The sequence below is a fragment of the Mytilus galloprovincialis genome, chromosome 10 (genome assembly GCF_965363235.1).
Source record: "Mytilus galloprovincialis chromosome 10, xbMytGall1.hap1.1, whole genome shotgun sequence".
In the NCBI taxonomy this organism is placed as follows: domain Eukaryota; kingdom Metazoa; phylum Mollusca; class Bivalvia; order Mytilida; family Mytilidae; genus Mytilus; species Mytilus galloprovincialis.
The window spans coordinates 53,517,179-53,540,506 of NC_134847.1; the positions used below are offsets into that span (position 1 = coordinate 53,517,179).

General features: G+C 30.3%; 1 protein-coding gene across 16 annotated transcripts in view; it reads left to right on the top strand.

The window, feature by feature from the left end:
* Positions 1-23,328, top strand: part of LOC143047834 (CUGBP Elav-like family member 1) — a 65,289-nt gene that overhangs the window by 14,468 nt on the left and 27,493 nt on the right. For 14 of the 16 annotated variants that reach the window (XM_076221115.1, XM_076221118.1, XM_076221120.1 and 11 more), the window contains exons 3-7: positions 1,018-1,100; positions 11,617-11,710; positions 16,243-16,371; positions 20,262-20,341; positions 21,724-21,861. In XM_076221115.1, coding sequence (XP_076077230.1) covers positions 1,018-1,100; positions 11,617-11,710; positions 16,243-16,371; positions 20,262-20,341; positions 21,724-21,861 — 524 coding nt within the window. The remainder of the gene's footprint in view (positions 1-1,017; positions 1,101-11,616; positions 11,711-16,242; positions 16,372-20,261; positions 20,342-21,723; positions 21,862-23,328) is intronic. The other 2 variants (XM_076221122.1, XM_076221131.1) reach the window with 1 other exon arrangement.

Consider the following 23,328-nt stretch of genomic DNA (forward strand, 5'->3'; position numbering starts at 1 on the left):
TTTCTTGAATATACCTTCTGACATTACTTGGATGTTATGCTGTACAATAGCAATTCCTATGCCAAATCAGTATAACTGTAGATAATTATTGTCATTTGTATCTTTGAATTATCTTCTTCATTATTCTGAAACACAAACAAACTTTTCGTAAATTTTATACCTAAATTTCTTACTAAGGTATAAAAGTCACAAATAGCATGTAAGTTGGGGCCAGGAAGGTATATTTAAAAGTCACTAAATCACAACCTGTCACACTTGTAACGTATTACTTCTTATGTTTCAAAGTTTTGACATTTTATCATCGTAATTACTGTATGTTTATCAAGATGTATTGTGGATGACAAAAATGAGCTTTTTAAATTAATATTTAAATGTCAAAACAAACCAGAAAGAAATTTCAAATTCGAAATTTGACACTTTTAGTTTCTAGATGAACTTATTGTATTATTTACTGCATACCACTGCATACATTGGTGTATTATTGGGAAATATTGGACATAATTTCTTAATTCTGACCAAAATATAGATTACTTTTGGCCCAAAGGATCTAAAAAAAATAAACTGTCCCTATTCTGCAATCAAAGGTTGTTGTTAATATTTGTCCTCATTGACATCTGAAACCTTTTCTTGTTTTCACCAACATTCTTTGAAGTGAAGAACCAATACTTTCAAAAGAACTGCTAGCCATATATGATATTTCAAAGCTCTTTAAAATTGTAATTTGTTCAGTAAAGGCAAACCCATGTAACTTCAAAGATTATGGTAGACCCTTTTCAAAGATAAGAATTATAGCAAGTTTCATGGTTTTGAGGGTGGAAATAGCACACAGGGCAATGATGCTAAACATTTTACACTTTTCATTTTTAATGGAATTTTGAATTTCACATTCAGATGATGTAGCAATTGAGATTATGAGGTGTTGCTGTTAACTAAAGAACCCATAAATATCCTTTCTCTGACACAAAATTAAAAATTTATCCAATATGATATTTAATTTTTCAATTATCTGTTTTTCAGGTTGTTGTTTTGTTACGTTTTATACAAGAAAGGCAGCATTAGATGCACAGAATGCACTACACAATATCAAAACAATGGCAGGGGTAAGTTTGGGTTTTACCTGTTACAAAATGTTTCAGCAATCATAGGCCACCTTTGTGCAGATGTCAGAGTTCTCAAAATCTTTTTGTATCTGGTGGCCCCTGAAGTAAAGATGCTGGGTCTTCACTACCATTTCTATTACAAAATATCAAAACTGTTGTCGGTCCTTTGCAAATTTTGCTGGTCAAATTCCTTGGGCCACCCATTTTCGATAACTCTTATGATGTACTTCTGTATGGTACATTAGTTTTAGGAAATTATACAAACAAATACACCAAATTTAGGCCATATGGCAATCAAAATTATTAGAGAATCAGCCTAATTTTTTTAAAATTTTGATTTTGTCTTTATTCTTTTCCCAAGCGAAGGAGTACGATCTCATTCTGAACACTGTAACTGTTTGCTAATTGATGCCTTTTAATGGATCCTGGTGAATAATAGCTGAATATATTGTATGACCTAATAGAAGAACTGCTATATATCTTTCAATAATATGCGCTGCAAAAGAAATCCCTGAACATGTTAGCAGGTGAAATGTTTTGACTGACAAGATGTGTTCGGTTGATTTTATAAATGAAAGATTTTTGTAAAAATTGATGAACTTAGTATGTTACCAATATGGTATAATGAAAGATGTGAGGCTATCATATTTGTAAAGGTATAATTGTAGTTGTGTCTTGAAATTCATAAAGTTCATTTGATGGTTATACAATGTTATAACTGTCTCCTAAGTTGTAAAAACATGAGTTTGGACTGAATCTGATTAGTTATTAGACAGCTTAGGTTGATGACTCTCCTGCATAGATAAGTTGATACTTAGCATGGAATAGTGGAAACTTAGGCATTGATTTGACTATCACAAGAAATCTGTTCTATTACAAAGCAGTTGGTATTGATCTAACTGTATCAGGTGTTAGAAGCTGCAGATGTGAGACTGTTTTTGTCAGAATTATGAACATAAATATCATAGACATAATGAAAATTTAATCAATATTTCTCTAAAGTGAGATTTTTTATCAGAGGGAATTAGACAGCATTGAGGTTTTAAAATGTATTGTTCTTTTCTTCAGTTTAATATGTCTTATAACTTGAAGACTTCTCTCTGACTGAAGTTAGGCTGTTAAAATGTAGATTGTGTGTGTGTACATATTTTGTTGTTTGGATTTCAGAATGTTTGGTTAGTAATTTAAAAAAAAGAAACTTGAGGAAAAAGCACAATTTTCATTTTAAACGACCTTCGATAAATTTGTTTTCCGATGTCTGCACTTTTGTAAATGTGCTCATTTTGAGACATATATCATGTCAATGTGGCATAAATCTTAACAGCAGAAAAATAAAATTATCTAGAGAATAACATGATGTCTTTAATATTTCATTGAGATTAATAGGTCCAGCTCCTATGTACAGTGAATTGACCGCCTACATATAGTACATAATATCAGGTTTTGTATAGATGCTTGCCAAAATTATTTAGTATATTCTATTCCTTTGAGATATTCTATGGTACATCTTTTCTCTTGTTCTGCTGTAAAATACATTGAATAGTCCATGATAAAGAGCATGTGATTTAGAATAGGTTATTTTTGATAGGGGCAGAAACTTTCATGCAACAGGCCACTCAAAGAGTTGTTCCATGGATTCTTAACATGCACAAGGCATGACTATCTACACAGGTTCTGTTGATAATTGCAAAGACATGTATCATTATATACTAACTTTCCCATAGAAAACGTGATCAGTTTCTTTACTTTGCTGAGTAAAGTTATCTGGACAGACACTAAATACAGAAGCTGCTGGTAAATGCCAGATCAATTTGTACTGATTCTTTTATAAGCTTCTTGGTTAGATAAATACTTGAATTAAGATGTCTGCAAAGGTCCTGACCATGTTCTCGTCTAATCAGTCATAGACTATTCTATTCCTGTCCTTAAATCTTCTTGTGTGTCTTACAGTTGGCATTACTTTGATCTTGGACAATTGCATTCTTTTTGTACTTTTAGTTTCCGAATATATATTCGCATTGAGTCTGATATTCACTGATTTTTATTATTCTTGGAAAGAATGATTGCAAATTATACAGATAATTCCTGTAAAGACAAAAAGCATGAAACTGTTTTGACACATTTGCAAATGAAGCACAGCAACTTTATACTCAAAAACCTTTTCAGGTTGAAAATTGGCCAGTTTATACTGAAAAGTTCATGACTTACATATATTCTCAGTCATACTTGTACCATTGTGTGTGAAATGTGTTTCTTGTCTGTTAAGATATCTATATCAGTGGTATATTTTGTTTTGATTAGGCTTTTCACTTCATGTTTTGTTGCATATATAATACTGTGGCCGATTTTTTATAAAGTCTTTAAATATCTTGTGCTGTGTCATTCAAAATCTACCTTATCTACCATCTTGTGATAGTTTAATTAAAGATTTGAAAATGTACCACCTAATTAAGTATTTAAAGGTAGAAAGATTAAATACCTGCAAACCAATCAAGACAAGAGGTACAACACAAATATTATTGTATTGATTGTCTTCTCAATAAATAGCTTGGCAAATATCACAGTTTAAAAATTTGGCTGATAACATATTGATTTGATTGTATCATATTGTTGGGTTAAACCAATACACTGTATAATAATAGTGTAAGAAATCACCAGGTCATCAAGCTACCATACCATGCATTGTTTTCAAACCGCATGTCTTTTGTGCCTGTTATCTCTCGAATCTAGCTAATTTGGAAATAAATAGACATGAATGGTCGTGACTTTGTAAATAAACTGCTAGCAATACACTAACTGTAATTAAGTCAACAATACATGATCATTTTCGTTGTTTGGTTAATGCTTGATTGATCACCTAATCGGCCCTAGTTAATCGGAATTATGTTTTAAATGGTTTCATATTTATAGCTGTTAATCTGTTCTGTTTGTTAAGTTAGTATGAAATTAAGCTTACTTAATATGTATTAAGGTAATGTAATTGATATATATTGTATTTTATAAACTATATTATAAAGTGTAGAATGACCTTTGAAAAGGAGCATGTCATTTTCACCAGGCCAAGTAAATCTAATAATATAAAAATATGGTGATGTTGTTTGATTGCCAATGAAATGATAATTATTCACCAGAGATTAAATGAGGAATAAATATAATTAATTATAGGTCACCATATTGCTTTCAACAATGAGAAAAAATATACTGTAAAGTTCACTATGAAAGATAACAACATAAAAATGTAAATCATTTCAAATGAAAAAAAAACAGCCTAATTAATAATGATAAACTTTAATAAAAACAAATATGACAGACAGGAACATTTAACTACCACTGAACCATAGGCTCTTGACCTCGGACAGGCACATTAAGAATGTATCAAAGGTTAAACTTGTTGTATAGTGTTTCTTAACTAGCTATAAATCATATTAAGATATCCATGATAAAAATTCAGTTTTCGTGGTAATGTGGTAAGTCAGTGCCAATGAGACAAATCCAAGTCACAATGTGTAAAAAGTAAACAATTATAGGCCAAAGAACGGCTATCAACACAAAGCTTGGCTCACAAAGAATAGCAAGTTATAAAGGGCCCCAATATGACTAGTGTAAAACAATACACCTTATGGCTAATCCCGGCTGACCCGGCCGCTTGAACTTTTCACGTCAACAACAATCAGTTTTCCATTGTGGTGTTAGATATTTTGTTTTATGAGTCAAAATTTTACGGGAACCTGTGTGATATCCAGTAATGGCGGACAAATAGAGATAAGGTGTATTAAAACAGGAAAACCAGCTGTCTAATTTATATAAAAAAGGAGAAAGACTAATATGAACCACACCAACAAAATACAACCATTCATGCAAGATATCAAGGCATCATTTGAAGCTCCAAGAGTCCAAGAGAAACCAAAAAAGCCATGACATAAAACAAAAGAAGATGTAAAGATAAACACAACAGTTTATAAGCACTACATCAATACCAAACAGTGAGCAATACAAACCCACCTGTTCCTGACGCAACCTGTCTCATAGACAAAAAAAGTTCCTGTTTGAGCAGTATGTCTGGTTTATAAATTACAAACCACATTGTTTTAATTATAAGTTGGAAGCTTTAATGCTGTTTGTCATGATTTTCACCTACTGATCAAGGAAAGATATTCATGATATTGGTAATTTTGCTATCTATCCATTCTGGTACAGGAGTCCTTAAAAATTCCTGGTGTTTTTATTTTTATTTAAAATAGTGATATATAAATGTAATCTTTCACAGAAAAAACTTCATTATTTTTACAAAAATACTTATTTTAGGATGTTTCTATTTATTATATAATTAGAACTCGAGGTGACAAGATTGCTAAAGATGTGATGAAAAATTCAATAATTTTTGCGTCAAACTATGGTTATCTGCCATTATAAGTGTTAGAATTTCCTGTAGATACTGGCGGATCAATAGTAGAATACCTTCATTTTAATTGCATGGTCAAATACAGGTTGGGCTTCATGGCTATCAATGCTATAGTACAAAGCTGACCTTACATAAGTGTTAAAACTATGTTACAGGGTTTTAGTAGTGATTAGTAAATTGTTACTCAAAATCTAGAGGCCACCTCTGGGATGTGCTTAAAAAGCTGACTTCTTCATATAGAAAACTTCAGTTTGCGGTTGAAAATTATAAATATTAAATAGCCAAGAGATTATGTATTTTAACTACTGTTACAACGGTCCTGGTAACCAGGTTTAAAGGCAAGGTTGATTCAACTTGACTGCCGTGTTAGGAAGGCCTAGTTACCTATCAGACCCAATCATTAAACGTTTGGTGTGAATGAGGAGCTTGAGTCTCTAGCTTGAAAGTAAAGGTCATCAACTAACTTTATACAGTTGCATCCTAGGTGCATGGCTTCTAATATAGGATCACATCTAGGTCAAATAATTTTCAGATTACTAATAAAAATACTGAAAAGAGAATTAAGCCACATGTAAGCAAGTCTTGTTAAAGTAATGGCCTTACTCTGAAAGTTGTCTAGTTCATTTAATACAATTTTTTTGTTGGCTTTATGCTGAAGTCATCTTTTTCAACAAATGTTTGAAATTTAGTTGGATACTTGTTAATTTCATGATGGTAACCTAGACTAATAATGAGCTCCGGAAAATATATATATAACTGTGCATGTACACTGTAGTTGTTCCTTTGTCCAATGTCAATTATCTGTACCTAATCTCTTTGGAGGTTCTTTGATTGATGCTTGACATAGTTGTCATGACGTTTAGTTGATCATACATTGCTGCTAATTGGAATTGACTTTTTTTGTTCACATGCTGGTGGTAATTAGATTGGCTTATTTTGGGTAAATTGGAAGAGGGGACATCTATGATTTTTTTTCTTTCTATCTAGTCTATTTTAATTTCATTTATCTAATTAGTCTGGTAGTTATGACCAGATGTTCTACGCTGTTTGGTCTTTGCTATAACCTTCAACCTCTTTTATACTTGGCTTTAAATACTCGTACTGTAAATTCAGAAATTATTGGGTACATTTATTATTGCTATTTTGTCATTTTAGACTTAAATGTGATTTTAATTTTTGTACTATTTAGAAAAGTTCTGTTTAATTCATATAAAAAATTTCAAAATGCGAGTTTAAATTATTGTGATTATAACCCTGTCGCATTTTTCATTTTTTTCAATAATATAAGAATTGCAATAATTTCTGAATTTACAGTAGACTTAAGTGGTCAACAGTTGTTTGGTCAGATCATTGGTAATGACATTTACTTCAATCAGAACAACTAATCAAATGTGTTTACACAGCCTCCCAGCCTATTGTTTTAAATAGACTCTCTGTGGTTACTTACAATGTGATAATTACATTGTCAATATTGAAAAAATTCTCATCTCCAGTTTTGTACAGATGGATAGTCCGCCTACTTTAAGCAATTATGATCACAATCAATAGCATACTAAACTTTATTACTAAACTTTATTATTGTTATCACGGAAGTTTTGACAATTTCTTGTCCACGATGATCAATTAACTACTATAAATAGTACTGTGTCACCTAAAACTCAACGTAGTAATGCACATTTGATGCAATATTCTTTACGCCTTTACTTACTAGAGTAGGGGGATGTTTGGTTCAGTGAGTTTTCAGCTTTTACTGGCCAAATAGAATATCAAGAGATATTATTGCAAAGATATTTCAATGTTCTAAGGAAAAGATGCACAGAATTATTTTCTTGCATATTATTATGCCATTATCCAATATCTGTGCTCAACATTTTCAGAACATAAAGGAACTAAATAATACATGTATACCAAATCTGGATGAGACCAAAGGGTTATAGTTAACTTTGGTGAATTGGTTTTCTGTACCAGCCATAAAGTTTACAATAAGAAGCCTTAGGTTCATATATCAAACTTGCAACTTTTCTTTCTCTATTTGATTAGAACGTTCAGACAATGGAAACTCAACTTAAACTGAATTCTTCATCTGTACAATCAAATTAAAATTTAGTAGGGCCTCCTTTAAGAATCCATTGAAACAATTTTCACAAAAGATTTTTGTCAAGATCATATGTTCAAATGAACAGATTCCCTTTCAGATTTTGCTTTAGTATGAATGCTCATAATACATTTATTAAATTTGCCATTTAAATCATATAATTTCCAATTTTTAAAAAATCGCCCTAATCTATTAAAAATAAGTCTCAAGGGAATTTCTTCCATAAGACCATTATATATTTAGTTATATATGGCTTTATTTCTATGCTTCTTTTGAAATGTCATAATGAGCATTATTACAGAAAATTCAATTATTCTTTTACTGACTGACATATTAAAGGGATTTGTTCAAAGATATTATAATGATTATATACACAAAGTATGAGAACTTAGAGGAGAACATTTCTGTTTCTAGTTGAAGAACATTGCTGGCATTTTTACATGTAGACATTTTATGATAGCAATGTGCACTAATCAATTAATTAAAATAAGTGTTTCTAAATATAATTTCTTGTGGTTTAAAGTTCGACATAAATTGGTAGTTCTTAATGTTCATGCATTTTGCGCTATAATAAGAACAAAATTTGTGTTTTTGATATTTTAGAAGCAAAATTATGGAAATAAAAAATTATACCAAATCGTTAAATATCATAAGTTATCCAACAGAAGATGATCGCTTCAAGGACATTTAGGGGTAGGCTTGAGTAAACTGACAGTCTTTCTGCTGATGATGATATTGAGACTAAATTGCAATTAAGATTTGACCATCACCTTGTCTTTTTTATGGTTTTTCATTTTTTGCCATGGGTTTGTTAAGTTAGCTTTCCACTTTTTAATATCCCTTTGGTATCTTTTGCTTATCAATAAAGGTACCACATTGTGAAGACATCTCTGACATAACTACATTACCTGTACCATTTTACTCCAACATTTGACTTTTGTCTTTGATTTTCAGTTTACTTAAATTGTTTATTAATTTAAGTCTCTTTTGTAATCTGATGCTATTGTCATATATATTACAATAGAGGCTCTTTCAAAAAAAAAAAAAAAAAAAATATGTAGCAATGTTAAATATCTATAACATTAGATATTTTGTTCAGAATACCAAAAGCTAGTTCATTAAGTTCTCCTCTGCAATGAAGCACATTCTCTGTTATTACAGTAATATTTACCCAAACTCATAAAACATTTGTTGTATATTTGTAAACCATTATAGAAATATAAAGATTTGTTTGAAGCATTAACTTGTATCTATATATACTATGTAAACAGTGATTGGAGTGTTTTCTGTTTGGATTGAAACAGCTGGTGTGTGTACATATGTCAACAAACTTGGACTTCCTGTCTTGTTTACAAGGTAGCTGATATAATCAATGTCGCTATATGACAACATTTGTCAGATGTTTACAAATAGGTTATAGTACCAGACTTAGTACCTTTACTGATAGTCTTAATAATAGACTAAGTACCTCTAGACTGTGCTATTATAAACTCTTTGTATAGAGGTTAAACGCTTATTTAAAAAATTAGAGATTCTTCAAACCAAAGATCTAGAGAACGATTGATTAAATGTGTAGTCTTCAGCTTTAAACATTAATAGGCCAACTGCAGATGGTCTAAAGGTTTCATTGGGCCTATAATTATTATATCCCACCTAGTCCTGCAAGTGATTTGCTCTATTTTGTATTCACTTTACTTCAACAAATATTTTCATCACACTTTTCTAAAAACTACTGAACAGAATGACTTCATATTTTGACAGCAGCTTGACAGTGATGAGTTGTCATATGTGACTTTGAGGATCTGTCAGGTACTTACTTCCTGTTGGCCGTTATTTTGGATTTTTCTGTATGTTGAATCAAGCTTGAAAGTTTTGTCACCTATTTCTCTGATGCTATTGAATAGAATGAGTCTTGTTTTGTCAGTCGAGGTCAAACCGAACAGTTAGGAATTGCAATTTTTTCACTTTTCTGTTCTGTTTGCTTTTTTCCTGAAGACTTTGTGTGTAAAATGCTAGATTTTGGAGGTTCAGAGGTTTGAAAAATAATTGGTCATACAAAAACTGGTTTAAATTAGTTTGTCTGAAAGGATAAGATGAAAAAAAGATCAGATTTGAGCTTGATTCTCTTGTTTCATAACAATTAGGACTGGTGATATCTATTTAAGCTTCAAGTAGTGGCCAAATCCTGTTTGCAGAAGATTTTCAATTTAAGAAACTATTCTTAAAAAAAATACAAGAAATGTGAATAGAAAAAATGTAATGTTATTTGTTAAAATTACAGTATTGGCCAGTTATAATTTAAGTTTTGTTTATCTCAGCTGGTAGAGGTTAATAATTAGGCTATCATTTCCTTAGTGTTTACTGTGTCAACAAAAATACCAGATAATCTTGTTAAAGATAGTAAGAAATGTGTGGAAAATCTTATAATGAAATGATATCCATTTGCCAGGTGATTTTTACAAGTGTAAAACATGAGATTTTTTTGTAAAAAAAATCTTAATCATACTACAAGGTCATTTTGTGTGTGTGTGAATCTTAACTTGTGCAACATTATTAAATACACCTTATGTCAAAATACTAATATATTATCACAGTATGATGCTCATTTTACTTAATCATACATTGATGAAAAAATCCAAGGTGGATTGAATTCTTGAATTTGATAATGCAAAAGTTTGCCAGCATTTACTTGATCATTGATGAAAAAACCCATGTTACTTTCATGACCCATATTGAATTCTATAAATTGATAATTCTTAAGTAGTTTACCAGCAGGAAAGATTTTTGGTCTTGAGGTAGATCTCTTCATTGATGAAATTATATGCCAAATGTTTGTCAGAACCTTTAGACATGCATAGCAATGATTTAGTTACATTCCATCCCAGTCCTCTGTCATGTCTGGTATAAGCAGCTGGTTATGATACCCCATACCTAGTCATGCTGAAATCACTTCTGATCATCATCTCTGACATTTATCTCTTCACATGACAGGGATCCTCTATCTACATGGGGAATCTCCTCTGTTCCAAGGATCTGCAAGGTCGTCCAAGGTTAGATGCTATTTGATAGTTTTAATTGAACATGATGGCTGTTTGTTCTTCTTGGACAGGTATAGCTTGGCTTTGGATACATTGATATGGGAATTGATAATTTAAGTGGGTGCCAATCAGTCAATTATTGTTCAATGCTGCAGTGTACTACAATTGATATTTTTGAAATTAGATATATGTTCCATTTCCATTTATACACCTACAGTCTGTGCCAAACTGTTTGAGTTTGTCTGACTGAAGAGAAATTTTACCTTTTCTGCTATATTTTCAACTAAAAAATCTAAAAAATTCTGTTTGTACGAATGAAATTTTGTCTGACATTGTGTCGGTCAGACAGAGTTTGTGTAATATGTTTTAGGTGCACTTTTATATCTTTCTAAATATATCCATATGAACTATGGTGCTAGTAAAAAATCTTTTAAAATTTATTATCTATGGTCATTGAATTTCTCTGAAAAGTAAATGATTGAAGAACTGTGCCAGTTACATAAAAAGTTACTATGATATACAAGACACCGTTTTAATAAAAGACAAACTGGCTGATGAATGTAAGAGAAAGCTACATGGTTATGTACCACAATATGTAGTTCTGTATCTGATGTATCTGATGCAAAGGTTGCATTGTAATGTACAAGTCTTGGCATTACAACACTGAGAAATGGTTACTGTCACAAAAGATTAACCAGAGCAGGTCAGGCAGGATCATCATAAGATCATGCTACATTTCTTACTATATATATTTGATGGGGGCATTTTACATTAATTATCCGTCTCTACAAAAGAAAATACCTGAACAAAAAATATGGTATGATGCACACAGCCTCACAGGTGTAACTCATTCAATTGACTATTCTCAAATTAATGTTATGATTACTGTTTTCTTTATAGAAGGTAATTTTAGCTACAGTTCCAATGATTACAGTTCATATTGTCTTAACCCTAATTTTGTAATTTCTTTTCAATTTTTAGATGCATCATCCCATACAGATGAAACCCGCAGACAGCGAGAAACGAAGCGGTGAGACAAATTGTGGTGGATATCAAGTCTCAAGAATAATTTCCTGTAACCAAACAAACCTATTAATCTCAAAACACAAATTTCACTTTAAAATGTCTTATCATTCATATATATTAGTCCAAATAAAAATATATGTGTGGTTCCAGTGACCCTACCTTCCCTACTTTTTCGTCTTGAAATTAGCCTACCCTAAAGATTTTATTGTCATTTTTCATTAAGCACTGTTAAAGTCAGAAGGATGCTCCCATAGACTCAATGTAGAAAAAAACATAAAATAAAAAAAAATCCCTACTTACCTACCCTAACTTTTTTTCAGATTAACTGGAACCACACATACTATTTTATTTGGCCTTATCATCTCCATATTTGTCGGAAAAATCTATGAATATTAAATCCCTATTAAATTTGGTGGGTTCAAGGATTGATTGCCTGATTAGAATATATTAAATTTTCTTGTCTTTTCTCTCCCCCTTCTCAGCTACTTTTTGTTTTAAAATGGACTTAATCAATCTGTAACGAGGGAGGGCTATAAACTGCATACAGATTTCTCGAAAAGTCCGTTCCCAAGATGCATCGGTATACAATGTTAATATGTACCCTATGTATAAACTCATTCAGAAATGTTAAATCTCTTTAGAAAGACTTGCCCATCACTTGACATGAAGGGAAAAGGGGGTTTATAAATTAATATGCTTTGATCCCTGAAAAAAGTACCTAAAATAGAATTTTGAAAATAGTAAAGCTCGAAGCTCTTATTTTAACAGAATATTAGTTAATTTTACACAAAAACATTCAGATAAAATTAAAGTCTAAAATGCTATTTAATACACATCTTTAATTTTATTAACACAAATTTCACACTTAGAAATGAATTTATCTGAAAAATTGTGTTTGAAATTATTTTTTCTGGAAAAATGTGTCAGGAATTCTTTGATAGACAACAGGTAAATTGAAAATGAAGCTAATGGAAAATCTACTAGTTAAGTTAAGAAAATGTTTTTTATTTAAATTCTGTAAAATTCAATATGAATCAGGAAATAGAATCGTTTAAATGATGGTTTGGCATACTCTTTCAGGTTTATTTCCTAGAAATGTAATATTAACTGGAATGATACAGTTCTGAAGAATATTTCCTCCTACTAAATGGTTAATAAAGCAAAGTACTTGAGTCTTTTACAATATAAAATGGCGAATAAAGAATTTTAAAGTTTTATGACATCTAATTTTCTGGTCTCTTTGTTAAATGTCTCATTGTATATTAATCATAAATGGAATCAGGATTTGCAAGGGGAAAATAAAGATTGTCAGTCAATTAGTTTTGAATCGGAAATTCACTTGACTCTTCATTTCATGTATAAAAAAACAATTATATTTGTAATTCTCCTGTAGACATTAAGTTGTTTATAACAGTTATCGTCAAATTGGGAATTCGTCAGATGTACAAAGTTATTTACTTCAAATAGAAATCTAGCTAAACAATGGACTTCTGACATTTAGAAACCAAATTTGCCAGGAGAAGAATGCATATTACTGTAGATCTTTGTAATTTAGATCTATAAGCATGTGGAAATTTGATTCAAATTATTGATTATATGTACAAAATAGATTAATACAAAGAATCCACAAAGTTTTGGCTTTCTGATTTATAAAAGGGAAAATTACAGGAAAAGTGTAATTAAATCAGAGTTTGTTTAAAAATTGAGTTATTTTGAATAATTGTTTTAATCTGTACTTGCTGAAGAAGTCAATAAAAAGCACAAGGTTACCATGTAAATTTTTCTATTACATTTTCTAAGTTTTTAAAATTTTTCAATTACATTTTCTAATTTTTCTTTCTTTCATATAAAATAAATGTTTTAGTGGTCAGACTTCACTTTAGAATAGTTAGTTTAATTGCTGGAAAAACAGAACTAAGTAATGATATTGTCTGCTCAGGGAAAAGAATGACTGTTTAACAAAAAAGAAAATTATGAAAAAAATAAGTGTTTCAACTTTAAGTCTAAGGATTCATATCACAAGTGCTGGCGTACTTTGATGAATTTTAGAAAGGAAAATTATGAAAAATTGAAATGTTTTATGAAGAAAAATAACCTTTTTCTTCAATTATGTATATTAAAAGTCTTGGTCTTGTATTGATTTTCTAAATGGGATATTGGCATATTTTTGAACTTTGAAACAAAGATTTTTGCACTCTCATTTATTCATGAGACAAAAAGAATATCAGTACTTCATAAAGAACTAGAAATTACTTTTGTTTCAGTTTAAAAGGTCGAAGGAATCATTTTCATTTTTAGGTGTTTAGAAAATCATGTAAAATCCATTAGCATTTTAAAGTGAAATTTGAGTATACCATATAATGTCTTAAGATGTAAGACAGAAATAGATAATATGAATATCAAAAAGTTGATTGTTTAATATAGAAGTCATGTAAATATCATATTATTAATTGCATAAAAATGTGACGTGACGTAGGCTCTTGAATAATTCATAAAATATATGAAATTTTTGACAAGTTGCAGTTGAACAAAGTAGATGTCGTTACAGGAAAGATTCTTGTGAATGATTTCTGCTTGTTTGCAATACAGTTGATGTATTAATAGTGTTTTATGTTGTTTTTTTGTTTTTCTTGTATATATTAATTGTCATCATTTTATCAAGTGCTACAAGTACAAGTTATCAAGGTTTATGTAAGTTTTTCTCAAGGTTACAGAACTTTTACAAATTGTGACTTGGATGAGAGAGTTGCCTCATTGGCATGCATACCACATCTTCTTATATAAATAGATTGGGAATACAGTTTTTGAAAGATTTTTCAAACAGTTTTGAGATGTTTGACAGATTTAGTGAAAATCCCCCCCCCCCCCCCCCCCCAAAAAAAGGTTGACTCTTCCCGTTTGTAAGTGCACAATTCATGTTTTCCTAATGAAAAAAAAAAGCAAAATAAAAAACTACCGTTAATTGATTATCAAATTAAATATGAGAATTATTTGAAAATTTAAAATCAACTAAAAAAAACTGAACAGTAGAAATTGGATGTATATATTCCCTTCATTAATATTTATATAACTCCAAATCATGCTTTTAATTTGATAAAAACAAAAGAAATATGATCAGAATTTAATTTAAATTTCATTGCTATTTTAGGTTATTGTTAATATTGAAAGTATAATTGATCATTGAGGTCTAACTGAAATAAGCGTTACAACATTGTGCACTTTAATATTGAAGGTATATCTGATAAAATATTCTCAAAATTACCAAATACTCCTTGTACCTTAAAAATTCTGGATCCACATTTAAAGAAATATCTGAAAACATGAAACAAGGGTAAAACCAAATTTTTTAGCATTGTTAACCAGAAATTAACAAAGTGGTTATTTAGTCAGCAATGAAGTTCACACCATTAATATCATTTAATGTCAATGAAATGGAGTTTCATAAAGCATCTAGGAATTAGTTTTCTGATATGATTTTAAGGCAATATATATGTGAAAACTGTTTACTGTTTTTAATTTGTATGCAAAATCTTTAAATTGTGCGAATTGGAGATTTGTTGTAACTTGATTCAAATTGCTGTCAAAATCAAATCCCACTGTGGTCTATGTGAGTCTAGAAATCAAACCAACATGAATGTAGAATTTATAGAGAAGTCACATTTTACAGAGAAGTTTATAAATGACAACAAAGTCGGTGCATTGTTTACATTAAGACAAAATTTCAAAGAGGAAACTGTTTCAAGCTGTGTTAATAATTTGAAAAAAAAACCCCAATAACCGAATAAAAGTTTTGCTTGTTTTAAGGTTATGAAAAGAGATATATATCAAATCTTGAAAACTTGTACTTGTTTTTTTTGCATAATATATGCTGATACATTGACTAATGATCAAGTAGTCGCTCATATATCATAGTGTACACATTTAAGAATTGATCATTTATAAAGTTCATTGTTGTTTACCATTTAAAAAGAAGAAAAAAGATTTATAAACAAAAATTGTTTTGTATGATGCACTTAACACAGAAATTGATTTATTTTTCATATTTCTTTTCATGCAACTATTTTGACGAAAAAATTTATATTTTTACTTAAATTGGTCATTAATAAATGACAAACATTTTCCAAATCATGCTATGCCTATGCAATTGTTGAAAAATTTCTATATTCTGTATAACTTATGATTTCAAAATAATATTCATATTTTATTTTACTATCAAAAATGATAATAGATAAGGTTATCAAGGGAGGATACCCTGATTTTAAAATTGATTAAATTTGGCATCAAGAGATTTCAAAATGCAGTAAATCACATTTATCTCTAATTGAAATCACTTATCACAAGAGGAATTCAAATTTTTAGTATATTTATTCAGAATAAAGTTGTCTAGGGAATGAAAGTGTCTATCCGCATTGTTACATTCAAATGAGGAAAGTAATTCAGTCTTTTACTGTTGTGTGAATTTCTGATTATTTTATGCCTTTAAAACAGAAATCCTGCTAACTTTATCTAATTTCCACTGTTGTAAGATTTCTGTAAGGTTGTAATGTCTATTTATAAATATAGTGAATGTTATTATTTCAGATGAGAGAAAATTATTTGTTGGTATGATCTCTAAGAAGTGTTCAGAAAATGACATTCGCATGATATTTTCACCGTTTGGTAGCATAGAAGATTGTACAGTTTTACGAGACCAGAATGGCCAAAGTAGAGGTAAACTAAAATTAGAAATACAATGAAACCTGTCTAAATTAAACCCAGACTAAACTGGCAACCTACCTGCCTTTTCTGAACTCTTAAAAGATCATAAAAGATTATTCTGATATAACATGTGTGTACCAAACTTCTGTTGATTCTTAGAATTTTTTTTGTACAGGTACTTCCATTTGGATCATCCCAATCGTCTGGTGCACCCACTGTAACCACCAGTTTTTTTAACAGGATTGTTTTCTATATTGTGGTTTGTGGACTTGTTTTTCTTCTGTTTGTTTTTTGCCATGGCATCATCAGTTATTTTTCGACTTGCGAGTTAGTCTGATTCTTTGATATTTGCCACTTCTCTTTTCCAAAGAAGTTATAGGTTAGTTGTGCTATAATTTGTGTACATTTTAAATCTGTGCCTAAATTGAATCCTCTTGAAATCTTTCTTTGTATATATTTATTCACTAGTAATATTATGGGGTACAACTGTTATTTATCCAAGTTTAGATACATGCATAAAAATCAACTCTTAATAGCCTCCTAATGTTATCATTTTCATTATTATAAATTCATGAAAGTAAATTCTTCAGTGCTGATTTTGTAGAAAAAATCTTCTAGGTTCTCTCACTTTTACCAATATTTGACTGGTTGTCATTCTGTATGTCATATTCAATTTATAAATATTACAGACACATTAAAACCATAACCACCTGTTTAAAAACAGTAGCAATTATTCTCCTTATCTGCTACAAACATCATCAATGTTATATAACATCCTAAATTGCACACAAAGGCAGACTTCTGTTTATAATGTACAGGTTCGAAGATAACCTCTCTTTTCAAAGGATGGGTGAAATTTGTAAGATATTATGTACAGTAGCTGATTTGAGTGAAGTTTTATGGAACATCTGGAGTGTATTATCTTTTAAGGGGAGATAATGCTGTGATAACCTTAAGTATGTGTATAACCCTCAATTGACAGACTTAATACAACATTTATTATCTCAACGGAAGCTAAAACATACAAATTATTTATTACTCGGATTTAATTCTAAAATAAGGACTTTATACAAATTATTCCCCTTTATGATAATAGATAAAAAAAAAAGAGATGTTTAATATACATTATTGTCAGTTGGATATTGATTGGCTTGTTGGAACGAAATTGACCTTAGGTTCAGAGATTTATTTACTGAAATCAAACCTATATGGAAATTTAAACAAAATCTGCTTCTCAACATTGCTCTTTGCCTCAGTGAACCAGGTCTATTTCTTAGACAGGGAATGATTTTGGGCCTGTGCAAGTTGGGCCATTGTTTGTCTTTGGTTGTTTCTCTGTTTGTTCAGAGGAGTGTTGATTTGTATATATATCTATTGTACAGTCCAGCGTTTTTTTTATATATCTATTGTACAGTCTAGCGTTTTTTTTAATATATCTATTGTACAGTCTGGAGTTTTTTTTGCCATTTCTGATATCCTCTTTATGTATTATTGATATTAAGCGATATAAAAATAAGAAGATGTGGAATCATTTTCAATGAGGCAACTCTCCACAAGTGACCAAATGACTAAGAAATTAACAACTATAGGTCACCATATGGCCTTCAACAATGAGTATAACCCATATCAGCTATAAAAGGCCCCTAAATACATATTTGTTGATGAGTTATCCTTGAATGTTTCTTTGTCCTCAATCTGCATATAATGTTTGACCTTGAACTTAAGGTAAATTACAATCAATCATTGAATCATTTTTCACTTGTATAAATGATGTATTTTGGCTTTTTGACATCTTTCATATCAAGGTGCTTCAGTTAAGCATCTGTTTCTGATTGTGTTAAGTTTTAAATATATATATATAAAAAAATAGCCATTGCAGGCAAATGTTGGGTTTCAAACTAATGTAATGACTTATGCCAAAATTTTTATAAAAAAAAGATGGCTTAAAAGTCAGCACTGATCTTATAATTTTATTTTAGGAATTTCATCTTTACATCTATTTACTTTATGTGTTTCATCTTTTTGTCTAAATTAATTTTAAAGAGTTGCACATTTGAGAACAAGGAATTAAATTCATTCAAATATTGGAAAAAAATTAATCTTGCAATGAAAAAATCTCTTATTATCTAAGAAGAGTAATTATCGCTGCATGGCAAAAGGATGCAATGCTGAGATTTATGTTTGTAGAGGGATGTTTTTAAAAACAGGTGTTTCTCTAAAATGAAGATGGAATGCTGAGATAACTTATTAACACTGATATTGTTAAATTAGGTCATTGCAGTATGTCATACTGACGTGTTTCTTGCTAATAGATATAAGAAGATGTGGTATGAGTGCTAATGTGACAACTCTCCATCCAGGTCACAAATTGTATAAGTAAATCATTATAGGTCAAGGTAGGGTCTTCAACACAGAGCCTTGGCTCACACAGAACTATAAAGGGCCCCAAAAATGACTTGTGTAAAAACTATTCAACCAGGAAAACCAACAGTCTTATCTATATAAAAAACTAGAAACGAGAAACATTTATAAACCACACCAACAAATAACAATTACTGAACATCATATTCCTTAATAGTTTTGTTTGTAGGTTTAGTAAATGACTTTTTAAAAAGCTGCATTTAAGAAAGATTATAACAATCTGCAGTTAGAAGGCTATTGAAACTCTTTGATGCCAATACATTTAAAAATACATTTATAGGGCCTTATCAAGCTCATCTTCCTAATTGTTGTTGAATTAATGGTTTTGTTTGAATACACATTTGTAACACATCAGCAGCACATGTTTAAGTACACATGAGTTGTTAGAATTGTCATTAACAACAGTACAGACAGGTGTCACCAATCAAACATGTGTTTTAACATAAAAACTGATGGATTACATTTATCTTTATGGTGGTATTGAGTGTGAAAATGTACATACTCAAGATATATGGGGGTATTTTTCTTTTGTATTTTTTTAAGGACTTTGGACAAATTTTTTTGAGTCAAAAAGGGCTTATAGTTGTAAACCTTTAAACAACCAGGGTGAACTGTTTAGGGATAGTAGGTAAACATATATGAACATGATACGTCCATTGACCTGGTAGTTAATGAAGATGTATCTGTCTCATTTATTTAATAATTATGACTAAAGGAATAGTATTTATCGTATTGTAATTGTCCTTTCTCTTCTCTTTTAACTGTCTAGTTATAAATATTTGAAATATTGGCACTTTTTTTTGGTTTGCAAAAATGTTTATTTGATGGTAGAAGATCAAAAGAAAAACATGAGAATATTCTACACATTAATTACTCCTTGCAAGCTTGGATGTGGTCAATTTGAATTGAAGGAAGGCCTGTTGATTTGAAGTAACATGTTTGTATGCCCTACTTAGGGGCATTATATTTTGCTGTCTGTGCATTCTTCATACTTTCTGTCACTCTTCAGGTTAAAGTTTTTGGTCAAGATACTTTTTGATAAAAGTGAAGTCCACCAAACTTGAAACTTAGTACACATGTGCCCTATGATATGATCTTTCTAATTTTGGTGCCAAGTTAGAGTGTTAACCCTAATTTCACGGTCCACTGAACATAGAAAATAATAGTGTATGTGAGCCATCTATGTACTAAGGACACATTCTTGTTTTTTGTCAATTTATACACCAACTAGATAAAAAATAAAGATAAGTTTTTATGTGCAGAAAGCAATGACACATTTTTTTTTGTAATTTTGTATCTAATTAACCAAATATGTTTTTTTTTTCTATTGAAGCTAACACTAAGACTGTCAAGCTAAAATAATGATGTAACTACTTAAAAAACTCTTGATGCACTGACAAGTATAAGTTGCTATACATGAACAGTAAATTATGTACTAATTACCGTCATTAGATGTCATAAGATTGTTATCTTTTTTGCAGGCTGTGCTTTTGTTACATATGTAAATAGACAGTCAGCTCAAAATGCAATAAAAAGTCTTCATCATTCCCAAACAATGGAGGTATGTAAATGAACGTTAGCATTCCGCACTAATTATATAATTCACTCATCATCATTACGATAGAATTCATTCGCTGACGTTTTTGTCCTATACTTTTTGTTGCACTATATCACGTAATTGTATCTTGTTCCAAATATAATGAAGTACTTGCATGTTTCAATGTTCAATATGTTTTGTGGCACATAGTTATCTTAAAAAAAGTCATTTAGATAATGTAGATCTGAGTGTCTAGTATTAATAGTATTTATTGTACACTTATTTTAAAAAGTAATTATCACATCTATTGCTCTTGACGAAGGTTAACAGTTAATTCTACGCAATATATTTCTATTATAAAGGAGTCTTTATGTATAAGCAGTGAATGTATATGAGTAATTAAACACACACAAACATGCATATATTTATAATGTGGAGTTTCAATATGAACAACAACAATATAAGTGCCATTCTTTTTATACATAGTTATTTCGTAGTGCATCATGAAAAGTTGTCTTTTGTCCATCCATTCTTCAATCAGTACATAAATCTTGATGACTGTATGTTATAATGCAACATGAGAGTTCAGTGGAATCTGTAAAGGAAGTTAATTTCATCCTGTATATATTGTTGAAGGCAATTTAGAGTCGTTATTCAATTAAAAATATGTAAATATGAAAAAGAAGATGTAGTATGGAATGCCAATGAGACAACCCATTACAAGAGACCTAATGACACAGAAATTAACAACTATAGATCACTGTACAGCCTTCAACATTGAGTTAAGCCCATACCGTATATTCTGTTTTATAAAAAGACTAATTAAGAACAATTCATACGAGAAAAATTACAGCCCTATTAAAGTACAAAATAAAGAAGAAAAGAAAAAATATGAAACACAGCATCAAAGAACCACTGAATTACAGGTTCCTGACTTGAAAGCCATTTCTCCAGCTTTCTTGTATGAAAATAGAAATAAAAAATGCTGCAAGCCATGTTATAGAGTGAGTCTACATCTTGAAGAGAATGTCAACAACACATACTTAAATCTAATATACTGTTAAATCAGATATATTCTGTATTCAATTATTATTGAGAATCTTGAACAATGTGAGAAACTAATTGCAATTTCAGGACAGGCTATATACAAATAATCCTATCTGAACTGGAAATCAAAGTTTTTATTTGCAAAACCTATCTTTATTTCAATTCTTCCAAATAATTAAAACATTGTAAACATTAGTTTATTTACAGTAATGTTTTGACTTCTGTGTGAAATACATTTTCTAAGGAGATATTTATTGATATGTCATTGTAAATGCACAGATTTGCAAGAACAGGGATCTGATTTTGGAGAAAAAAAAACTGCAATGAATAAAAAAGAAATTAATTGATCAATTTTATAGGGCTGTAATGCACCGATAGTTGTAAAGTTTGCAGACACACAGAAAGAAAAAGAACAGAAAAAGTTAAACAACATGACAGCTAATTTATGGAGTCTTTCAGTGGGAGGTTTAAATGCTCTTGGTCCACAATACTTAGCAGTAAGTTTTACTATTTTATTATTTTTTTCTCACAAACAACTACTGTGGGTTCTTTTTTTTCATTGGATACCAATTTTTCGTGGATTTAGTGGGTACAAGTGAACCACAAAGTTAAATGTTCAAAGAATGACATTTTATATAGTCTTGTACGCAGACTTCTCCATAACCAAGAAATTAAATATCCACGAACATGCAAGCCATTGAAAAATTGGACCCATGAAAATAAATGAGTCCACAGTACTGTGATTGAGATTGATGAACAAAGATGATTTTAAGTTGGTTTGCTTGTCATTTGTTAAGTGCCAGTTGAAATTTATAGATATAAAATGTAATTTGGTCAAAAATAGGTTAACCAGAAGGATACTCATGTGATCAGTAAGTCTTTATGCAGTTAAAAGTTCCAAATAATGTTACCTAGAAACATGTAAATATTTGTTTTCCAAGCCTTGGTCATGTTGGCTGTGCCAATTGGAAAGACGTCAATCATTTATAACACACTATGAAATCTAATGCACTGTGGAACCAGTTTTAGACTGAAACCCTTTATGACTGAAATTTTGTTTGTGATTAAACAAGGGGTTGATTCATACAGGGTAATACATTGATTGTCCTGAAACAAGAGTTCCATTTAGACAGGTGTTACTATATTTAGGTTATCATTTATATTAAAATATATCTTAAGGATGTTCTGCCCCAGGAACAGATTACCTTTATCGTCGCTGGGCTTCTAAAATGTCGTATATGAATTTTTTGGCTAAAAATACTTTTTGACACCAATGGTCTCGGCGGGAGGAAATCTTGGGTATCACAAAATAGCATACAGTTAGACCCATCAAAATGTTTGAAATAAGACATATTACAAAATTGCCAATGTCAGTTGTTTGTAAAGTTTGCTTCCAAAATGTTGTATGAAAACTTGAAAATCGTTGTAGAATGGCTTTGGGAAAAAAATCATTGTACATTTCTTTATTTCTGTGAAAATAATTTAAGTTCTTGGATAATCCAGAAATGTCAAAGTTTTTTTTATTTCACTGCTATTTACAAAAATGTTCAAGTTCATATACGACATTTTGGAAGCATGCATTTTGCCAAATTTTTCAAAGCCTGTTTGTGAGATATTTTTTTTTTTTTGAAAAATTTGTAATATACAACATTTTAGAAGCCCAGCGACGTTATAGCTGTATTTGACAAAACCTTGCAGAATTTTGGGTCCTCAAGTCTCTTAAATTCATACCTACTTGATATATTTTTGATTCAAGCATCACTGGTGAGTATTTTTTAGACAAAACCTGTGTTGGGCATTTAAAATCATAAACCTGGTATCTTTGATAAGGCCAAAATAAAGTAATATGTGTGTTTCCTATTACATCTTTGAAAAAAAAAATAGGGTAAATAGGTAATCTTGTTTTATTTAGCCTAAGTTTTTTTTTACAGACATTGTATATCTTATTCTTACTGAAAAACATA